The 10,707-nt window shown below is 34.5% G+C and overlaps 1 protein-coding gene across 1 annotated transcript; it reads right to left on the bottom strand.

Moving 5' to 3' along the window:
• Window positions 1-488: 488 nt before the first annotated feature.
• On the bottom strand, window positions 489-8,484 carry LOC129217208 (colipase-like). The gene is made up of 4 exons (XM_054851477.1): window positions 8,390-8,484; window positions 6,352-6,460; window positions 1,453-1,526; window positions 489-642 (listed from the first exon to the last, which is right to left on the bottom strand). The coding sequence occupies exons 1-4, from the start codon at window positions 8,426-8,428 to the stop codon at window positions 571-573; spliced, it is 294 nt and encodes a 97-aa protein (XP_054707452.1). The 5' UTR covers window positions 8,429-8,484; the 3' UTR covers window positions 489-570.
• Window positions 8,485-10,707: the final 2,223 nt, after the last annotated feature.

Below are 10,707 nucleotides of genomic sequence, written 5' to 3'. Positions count from 1 at the left end.
TGACTAAGCCTGATAGAGGCGCATCGAGTGAAGCCTTGGTTAAACATTACCAAAACATATCATCAAATTATCACGCCGTTTCGCGAGTTTCATTGTTGAAGTACGCGAGTTACTCGATCATCGACCATTATACATATGAGGATTATTTATTCAATCCATGGTTTTCCCACAAACATATTATTAATTAGGTTTATTGCTTCCATTAACAATGAAAAAACATGGTGGGGGATATTCCATGGAAGTTACAATTCTCACAGTTTGATTGTTTTTTTTTTTTTTTTTGAATAAACTAACTACAATATGTAAAACTAAGACAGCAAATATCAAATGTGAATTTCTCTCTTTTTAAAATCCATTTCTCCTTTTAAGAAAAACAAACATGAAATCCGTAAAGTTACAGGAATGAGAAATTCCCCTTAATTTTAAAATGGCCCAAATGTAAAAATATTTTTAAAGAAAGATCGAAACATTTCATTTGCTATGGAAAATTGGTTTTGAAAAATCGTTTATTTTTGCTCAAAATCAGAATACACTGCAACCTTTGGAATTGTTGACGAATGCTTCTTAAGCTTATTGCTGTGATTCACTTGAGCCACCGTTAGAGTCAGTAGAACCGTCCATAGGAACACAGGTCTTATCATCCTGAAAGGAAATAATTATAAAAATGATTATTTTGCATTAAAAATAATACTGCTGCCAAATACGCAGAGCCGGCGAGAGGCCATGTCAGCCCTAATCGAAAACCAGAGACTCGGTTAAGAATCGGAGTAGAATACATTTTATAAGTTTTATAGGGGCAAGGGGGCCAAACGACCAAACTGACCAGGGGCCCGCCTTGACTCTCGGCTCCCTGCAAATACGACTTCGAAACAGTGCGCTATAGCTACGCTGTTCTCAATGGGAGCGTCATTAATAGTAAATTGAAAAAAAAAAAAAAAAAAAAAAAATCAAACGTAAACACCTATTGTACTGTTCTGTATTTTTTAACGTAAAAGTTATTTACCTTCATCTCCCCGTTATCAAGATATAAGGTTCAAAAATCAGTCAAAATTTTAAGAAAAGGTGCCAAATTTAAAGACTTGGAGAGAAATGAAAAGTACCACGCGACTTCACAGTCTGCATATGGCAGGACATTCACCTGCAAAGTGTGGGGAAACTGTTTTAATTTTTTACCGAAACTCGGTAACTTTGTCGACTTTTCTTAATATTTCGGCAAACTTTAAAACATCATATTTCGATAACATGCAGACGAGGGCAAATAGTTTATGCTTGTAGAAACGTAATGGTGTTTCGATTGCTACATTTTTAGATTTTTTTTCATTATTCCACTAACGTATGACTTCCTAGTAAGATGTAAGCACTTGTAAGTATCATTAATTATTGGTTTAATGAAATGGGAAATAAAAACAAATCATTAATGTTTGCATGAAAAAAGAAGAAGAGAAATCTTACTCCACATCGAAGTCCTGCACCGCATGGACACATCATCATGTTGGCATACAAAGTATCACCTCTACAAGCGTCGCCTGTAAAAAAAGAAGAAAAATAATACCAATGATGTGAATATCATTAAATCATTTGATTTTATTTATTTATTTATTGCATTTTGTGCCTATTCAATACAATATTTGTTTCTCTACTCAATAATGCTTTATTATTGATACATCTCTATTTTTAAAGTATGTATGTCAAAAAAAAAAAGCTAAATAGATTGAAGGAGACAGTGGCTGATTGAAAATATTGGGGGCCTTTAGAGAAGGGCTGAACTACGCAAAATACTTTTTAAGAGTACCTTATATGAAGGCGCCATGCCATTGCGACATGGCAAATCTGCTACTAAAAAGAGAAACTTTTAGAAACTGACTCAGTGCTCCTAAAATATTATTTGGCTGCTGACCATTTTTCATTTGGTTTCCAATAAGATAGGATAGTGCTTAGACGTTGACCCCTTAAGTCCAAGGTCGCTGGTTTAAACCTAGTTTCAGTCGATGAATTTTTAATATACTAAAAATCGTCAGCGTCTATGTCTGATAATTTTGTGGCATGTTAAGTTATCTATATTTTTTTAAAAACTTATCAGCTTCAATTTATATTGTACTATTTCAGTAACTGCATATGGTGTTGAGGGAGGGGCGTGACCTCATGTCAGTGTTTAAAGGAGAGCGTAGAGCCTGAAAGGTTGAGAACCCCTTGTACAGATAGCAGAGGCCGAGGTGGCCGAATAGGTAAGGAGTGGGACTTGTAATTGGAGGCTCCCAGGCTCGCGATGCCAGCTGGTCAAAGATCCTCTGTATTCTTTAATGGTGACTGACGAAGCACGTTAAATATGTTCGTTTGTGGTCATAAGGGACCATTCAATATTTTCGTAAAAATGATTTGGTAATTTTTGCCCCCCCTTCCCCTCCTGCCCCCATGTAAGGGTACGTAAGATTTTCAAACCCCTCCCCCTACTCATACGTAAGATTCCATTTCGTTTTTCAAAATAATAAAATAATGGATCTTATAGCACTGGAATCGTTATTAAATTCACTATTATTAATTTACTAGAAAATCAACCGTCAAGGTATGACGGGTGAAAATTGTTAGATATAAGAGTTTAAACTTTTTTTACACAATTAGCTTTATTTACATAATTTTACTTAATAATTTTTTCATCTGCGTTTTCAGTTTGACAGCAGTCGTTCAGTTTGTGTACGTGCTGCATTCTTTTAAATTCAGTGTAACATTTTGCTCCATGTTTTTGTTGTACCGTGTGTCGTAGTTAGGTTATATGTTTAATATGTTGTTTGTTTGCCATTTTACTTTTAGTCAAAAATAAATTTGTTTTATATGAGAGTATTGCTGATTTCTGCTGAATAATTTAACAAAAATTACTTCTACATTTGAGCAAAGTCATTGCCTGTTTGGTGATATTTTGATAGTTGAAATCTTAACCTTAACTCCAGTGGATTAACCCTAAACTCCAGTACACAGAGTTAATAGTTGACCACTTTTACGTTTTTTATTGTCCTAAAACTACAGTTTTACCAGTAAAACAAATAATTTACCGGATCCAGTTCAGCCCTGTCAAAATAAAGCATTTCGCTGCATGGTCAAACATTACCAAAAAATATTATCAAATTATCATGTCGTGATGCGAGTTTCATTGTTGATCAGGTAAGCGTTACTCGATCAATAAGTGGGCTAGTATATATGTAAGGATTATCGCAAAATGAATTCGTTGTTATTTATTTACTACATGAGAATTTTTAAAAACCTTTTTGTTTGAAGAAATATTTACTTAAAAGTTGAAATCTAGACTAAATGATTCTTCGACATATTTTTGCATATGATGCGATACCAATTAAAAATAAATCATGCAATACATAGTGCGATTCTTTTATGTTTTACGCTATTCATTCTTTGAAAACCACGTAAAAAACAGCTCATCCTAATGCGTTTTTTACCTTCCAGACGCAAATGAAATACCTCGCCAAACCACTTGACCACGCGATTTCTAAGGTAAAATATTATATATCAACTTGGAAAATGTAATGTAAGAATGGGTTTGACCCCCCCCCTCAAAGTAATGATTTGTAGAGATTTTTCCACCCTCCCCCCCTCGAGGCCCTTACGCAATTAATGAATGGCCCATAAAGTCCTTCAAGTTTCCTTTCCAAATCAAAACCTCTGGGGGGGGGAGGGTACTGGATCAGGGGTTCTCGACTCCTGGTCTGGATAAAAACAAAAATGAGCTAGCTGTCTTCGGACCCCATCTAACCGGGCAAACCACGTAAAGTGGTAGGTACGGGGGATCCTGGAGTGTAGAGAGAAAAAAAGATAGTGGTACAGTCGAGTCCCGACTTACGCGAGGGATGCGTTCCAAGACCCTTCGCGTAAGTTGAAATTTCGCGTTGTGGAAAAGGGTATGTGTAAAATTTTTATAAACATACCCATACGATTTAAGACACTTGTAAACACCACCTCAAACTGTTAAAAACCATTTCGTAACTGTACATTACTGTTTCTTTAGCAAAAACTTGAATTTTTATTTATTGTATTTAAAAAAAAAGAAAAGAAAACGTTTTATTCAACATAAAAAACTGCTACGATGCAAAAAATCAATGATCAATCGGAAAGGAAGACGTAAAATAAACCACTACGGTACGTACACTATGTAGTAAGAAAAACAAATGCACTATAGTTGTTGAAACTTCCTCTTTTTCCTTCTTTCTTTACAAACTTTAAATGAAACAGCGCTCTTAGGTGTCATTACATTTCATCAACTTTCATATATAGAATGAAAAAAAAAATGGAAAATGAGGAGTAGTTATTTGTATAAGCGATGTTTAGACTGGTACGGTGTGGGAACTTCTGCCCTCAGCGATGCCAAAGGGATGAAGGTCCATTCACGAAAAAACCGCGATTCCCTTCGGAAAATTTTCGTGTTGCTGGTGAAGAATTCGCGTTAGGAATTAACATCTTTACCGGGGAAAAAATCGCGTTATAGCCAATGCGCGTAAGTCGGATCGCGTTGTAGCGGGAGTCGACTGTATTCACGGAAGCGATGATTTGTGGCACAAACTGTGTCACTGCAATATTTAAGGGAGGCGGGGGGGGGGGGGTGATGTTGAAGCGATTTGGTATCAGTTTTAGTTGGCCGGTTTCCTCGTTCTTGGGAGTGGTTCTGTATAAATTTGAGATACGTCATCTCTCTTGGGAGGGATGGGCACTCCTAGTATAAAAGCATCACAATTCACAACACAGACTAAGCTCAAGTTTAGCTCAAGTGGTGGCAATCCGTTGACATATGGGCCATAGTTGGCTATAGTTTTGCATTTAGTTTAGAGTGCATGTCACTCACAATGTTTATCAAATAACAGAATTTTTTAAAAAATACTAAGCACTTTTCATAATGCACTCAAAGGACAAAACAACTTTTTCTGAGTCAAAAAGGACATTTTAAGCATTCCTGTAGTTTTCAATTATTCCAAGAAAATGACCCCGTAAAAAGAAGAAAAGTGTGGCTCAAGTCATGTAGAGAATTTTTTTATCGTTATCTAGCTTTCGATCATCAATTTGAGTGTTGAAACATGCATATTTTTCTTGGAAAGTTTGGTCTGAAATGACTTGAGTCGCATTTTTCTTCGTTTGCGAGATCATTTTCTTGGAATAGTTGAAAACAACAGGAATACTTAAAATGTCCTTCCTGACTCAAAAAAAGTTATTTTGTCCTTTTGAGTACATTATGAAAGGTGCTTAGTTTTTTTTTTTTTTTTAATCTGTTATTTTATTCTTCTGAGCGCAAATGTGTTTCAGAAATAGATTTATCATCACGAAACTTCATCTTATTTTTTCATAGAAATGCTCCGTACTAAAAGGAAAAAAAAAACTAATGTACGTGTCTAAAACTTTAAGCAGTTGGCACTAAAAAGTAATCCTTGTTCCTCTCTAGGATTCATTTGTGTGCTAATTTAATAAAAACCATTTAACTATTAAAGGCTTCCCCCAACTAATTTATGTTTCAAAACATACAAGTTACTCGTGGTAAAGATCCTAATATGTCTCTTTACTTAGCCCCATTATCGATTTTTTTTCATAGATGAGAACATTTCATGCTTGCTCCAGAGAAGTCTTGATTCAAAGTTTTCATTATGTTTACTATTAATATTACTCTTGCAAGGCAACAAAATTTGTAACAATGGGTTTTATATTAAACATTTAACTGGGCAATTACATGAAATTTGCTGTTTTCCATTCTAACCGAAATGATAATTTTATTTTAGAGTTTTAATTTTTCAGCGTTATATTGTACCTTAAGATTGAGCAAATCATTTAGTGAAATCCCGAAGCCTAACTGCTGAGTGATCTAACAGCTGAGATATAAGCAAAAGCTGGCCTCAGATTTTTCCGTGACAATCAGACCAAGTATAATAAGAGTGCTTAAAAAGAAAAGATTTAATAAAATGTTTCATCTGTGTTCTGGCACATTGTTTTGAGCATATTCGTTTTCAAGTACTCTCTATCCCCATCAGGAATGATCTATGCAGATTTGCTAGTTTAGCATTCCAACAAATGCATTGTTTGGTCCTTAGAGCAGGAATTAGTAAATGGAGGGAGCAAGGCCAATCATTGGCTTAGCAAAAGCTTGGGCAAAGATCTCAAGTCACGTGACTTAACGACGACCAATGGTTGACACGTTTTGCTTGAAACTAGCGAAAGAAACCTGATTTCCACCAATGCTTCGCTTGAAAATTTATAACGTGACTTGGTGTCTTTTGTTTCAGGATTGAAAATTTTCACTCCTGCTGCCATTTTATCTTTTCTCGATGGTTTCGTCATTTCAAAACAAAAATTGAAAGCAAAATGTACCTTCTTTGCCCTTATCCCTACAAACTCCAGCTGTCATTAGTCTGACACAACATTGGTCGTCTGTGCATTCGTTACAAAACATCTGTGCAACTTGAGCTTCAGTGACTGCCTGTAAACAAAAACATAATTAAAATCAAGCAATTTGCGCTGAAAACGTTAAAATAAGTGCTGCAATCGATAAAATTATTTTATCGATTTTTATCGATATTTGTGATTTCCCAAAAATGTCCGCATTCGGTACTTGACAAAATTTGGAGTTCTGTTCGGCAAAATTATCATTATTTGGCGAAGTTTGGAGTTCCATTCGGCAAATTAAGAATTTCTGCCCTCCCAAAAATTTAAGTTCGGGGCCCCCTGAGTGCAGAAATGTCATTTGTCGATGTTCAGCGGGAACACAATTTAAGAGAAATTTTTGAAGATCCTAAATATGACGAAAGCGAAAGATACTGACCGTATTTGTTTAAATCATCAGGTAATTCATCAGCGTCAATTTGCAGTGATAAAGATATATAACACATTCATGGTGATCTTCCTTAATCTATTGTGATCTTTATGTAATAAAGTCACATTCGATATTTTATGATTTTTTAAAAGGTTCTTCTCTAGTTCGAAATACCATTTGTCTCTCTTTTTTATTGATCTATAAAATGGGGATATTTCGAAATTTTAAAAGTTTTTTTTTCTTCTGAAAGAGCATGCTCAAAAACATAGGATCTGACCATTTTTAAAATGATTTGTCTAAGTTTAATATTTTTTAACAATTATTTTAAACAGTGCAATTTAATGTTTTACGCTTCTGCACATGACATCACAAGCGATGAAATGCCATTCACTGATGCCATTAGCGCATAGCGCAAAATTTAATTCGCTTATTTACTCCCATGTGCTGGCAACGATATGGTTAATGGCAAGTGTCGAGCGCTATATTTAAATCAGTTCTGAATTATCATAAACTGGAAACGGAGTAGACTGCAAGCGTAAGCATTCAGGCGCCAGTGGAGATGCGCTAAAGTACATCCCTTGTGACGTCATAAAGATCACGCCTTATTTCCAAAATCGGACATTTAAAAAAATTAATTAAAATTAAACGTTAGGAAAATGAAAATTTCTTTCTCGCTCCATGTTTTTTTTTTTTGCTTATTTTATCAATTTTAAAGACTAAAAGTAGTACTTTTGACTGAAGGACACAACCCCATTATCACGACTAGCGATTTAATTAATCATGCTATTCTTTAAATACAGGGTTAATTTAGTATGATGCTTCTTTTCTAATAGGGTTAAAATTATTTTCCAACGAAAAAAAAATCTACAAATTTTAGTAAATTATAAGTTAAAATAGAGTAATATGGAAATAATTGAAGTACGATCACTTATCATTAAAAAATGGAATGAATTTGTGTGGAAATAAATTAATTTATGAGGTACCTGTTTAAATTTTCCACAGAGTAAGATTTTTCTGCAGTCCACCTTACGATTGTCGGCATTCGTCTTCAGACGAATTTACTGCAAAATCGGCTGAAAACAGCAGAACAGTAGCCGTGAAATTCGAGCAATGCCGAAACAACAAGTTTTCTTCGTAACCAATCATTGTTTGTTTACAATTTTGCAAACAACATGGTTTTAAACAATTGATTTATCTTTTGAAGTTAGCCGAGTGCCAACAACGATGAGGCAGACTATATTGTAACCTCCCATTTATTAGCTCCCAAGTACCAATCAGGGAACTGTCTTGCTCAGCTGAAGAAGCATCATAAGTTATTCCTTTGGAAAATTGCTCGATCTTTAACCTCTTGACTTTCATTAATTATTTTAATCTTCTAAAATTTCAGATAGCATAGACTTAACCTATTTTGATTCTGATGATTTAATGGTCAGGGATAAGTCCTACTTTATCAGACAATTTTGATAATTTCCCTTTATTTTTGATATAAATACTCCTATTGAGTCTAGTCAAATGAGCTGTGCTCTAGAAAACGTTATAAATTCGAATAAAGTCAAATAGAAAACGGTGTGACTTAAGAACTAAGAATGTAGTTACCAGAAGCGACAGAGCCAGTAGTGCAAAATAGACACGCATGGTTATGGATAATGTTTTCGTTGTAAACACTAAATGGCTGTTAGACTAGTTCTTTTATACTTTTCGTTTGTTTTTTAAAACGAAACATCTGTGGGAACTGATAACTTGTCAGCATTTATTCAGTGATTAACAGGAGTTAATAGATGCACAATTTTCTCCAACACCTGCTTAAACATTCGTGCATGTTTGACTCAAGAACTAATTAAACTTCTGATAGAATTTTGTGCGGAAGAAGATTGAAAAGTATTATTCTCATTATTTAACATATCGAACCAATAAAAAACATTTGCATTTTGTTAATACATTATGTATTTTACAAATTTCATTTGAAGTGTTACACTTAAAAGACAATGTACGTGTAACGACCACACAACATACATACGTATATACGAAACATGCATACGTATTTTGCTTTTATTTGAATGCAACGGCGGTATCCGATATGAAAAGTACATAGCTCTGACAGACGCAAATTATTCACTTAAATCTTTATATGATTTACTTTTACCTCAGCTAAAAACTTATGTTTCTGAAAATGATTCTGAAAGCCATAAATTATTAAAATTTTCTTAATAGTTTACTTCCACATCAGCTAAAAATAGTTGTTTCATAAAACGAATCTGACAGTCATAAATTATTCACTCAAATTTTTTTAGTTTGCTGGACAGTCCCGGATTTGAGGCAAAATCCCGGTGTCCCGGCCGGTTTACGTTAGGTCCCGAAAAAAAAGATAAACGTGATTAGATGACCAAAAAAGTCTAAAAATAATTAACTGTGAAGGATTATTTTGTGAAATTACTTTGTTATTTGAAACATAGACTTGTAAAATTAATATCGAATCAGCTTAGGAGGATCTTTACAACAACATTAAAACCAAAAAAGAGTTTCCAAAAAAAGCTCTAGTGAATGAAAAATACATGTAAATATTTGAAATTCAGTCAGTGCAGTTTCGTGCTTATTAGCACTCATCAGCTCGGCGTAGGAAAGTGACTGAGCTTTCGAAGTATTTCTTCTTATCAAAGTAACTAACAAATATTAACAAGTGAAAAATAAAATGTTTAAATTTATCTGCTTGTGTCATTTATTATTTTCCCTGGTTTAGATTCATAATTAGTATTGTTAAGGATCCGGTGCAGCTTCAAGCTTTCTTGAAATGACGACACAGTTCTTGAGAAAACACAGGAGATTTATTTACAGCTATGTACAGGAAGCGTAGTTACAACTGCTAAATCAATCATCAGCACTTAAGCAAATATCAATTAACACCGTAAACTCAACGGTTACACACGTATTTGCACCCAAATACGCAAAAATACAGCTCAAAAGGCTTCACAAAACAGAGCTAATACATGCTCTCCAGCGTACCGCTGACACGATTCACAAGCAAAAACTAACTCGAGACTGACTCCCGCCGTTGGCCGAGGCTATTTATAAATCTCGAAAGAGAATAAGTTTCCACGAAATTCGAAATGCTTCTCAATTTTCTTTTTTTTCGAATCTTATCAATTTATTCACGAATCTTATCAATGAAAAATAGGGGGACCATATACTTCAGTCGAACGTTAGGGGGTTGTATGTACATTACAAGAAACTATTTACAGGTTACGTTACTAAGATAATTTTAGTTGCAAAATAATGGAGCAAACGCTTAATTTAGCCAGATTACACAAATTAATCACAAAAATAATTACTATTTGTAGAATTTGTAACAGTATTTATTCATAGCATTGAGAATGAACTACCCTCTAAAACACGCTAAAAACCGGCCAGGGGTGTGTTCCCTTCCGGGGTGTTTGTGATCCAAAGTTTCCAAAAATTTTGAGCTGACAACACATTCCTAAAGCTGAAAAATTATTTAAGAAAAGAAAAAAAAACTTTTAAAATGCTTATTTTCAATAGTTTTTGTTAGCATATTTCAAAAATTTTAACGAAGTGGGGGGACGGGGAGGGGTCGAGCTTCCTCATAGTTTCTGAAAATTTCAGTCTTCAAAATTTTTTACCTGAGTCCACTATCATCCCTGGTTCTCTGTTGAATCGCAAGGGGGGAGGCATCCGCGGTCGAACATTTCAGAAATCTGGCAAGCCTACTTTTAATGCAACTAAAGATTGTTGCTTCTGAAAGTGATTCGGACAGCCACAAAATGTTTATTTAAATCATTGTAGTTCACTTTCCACGCAGCTGAAAATAAAGTACAATATGCATGAGTTTTCTGTTTTTAATAGAAGAGACATTATTCCAGTGTTTTCCAATCTGTGAGGCACGCTTCCCTAGGAAGGAA

This window comes from Uloborus diversus, chromosome 2, assembly GCF_026930045.1.
Source record: "Uloborus diversus isolate 005 chromosome 2, Udiv.v.3.1, whole genome shotgun sequence".
Lineage (NCBI taxonomy): Eukaryota > Metazoa > Arthropoda > Arachnida > Araneae > Uloboridae > Uloborus > Uloborus diversus.
This window is presented reverse-complemented; position numbering and strand designations above follow the sequence as displayed.

Bases quoted from the DNA above. Each gene is read 5' to 3' on its own strand.
- LOC129217208 (XM_054851477.1), bottom strand. From the start codon at position 8,428: ATGCGTGTCTATTTTGCACTACTGGCTCTGTCGCTTCTG. The intron at 6,461-8,389 runs GTAACTACATTC...TTTTGTTTACAG, and splicing joins TACTGGCTCTGTCGCTTCTG to GCAGTCACTGAAGCTCAAGT. The intron at 643-1,452 runs GTAAGATTTCTC...ATTTCCTTTCAG, and splicing joins GTGCAGGACTTCGATGTGGA to GATGATAAGACCTGTGTTCC.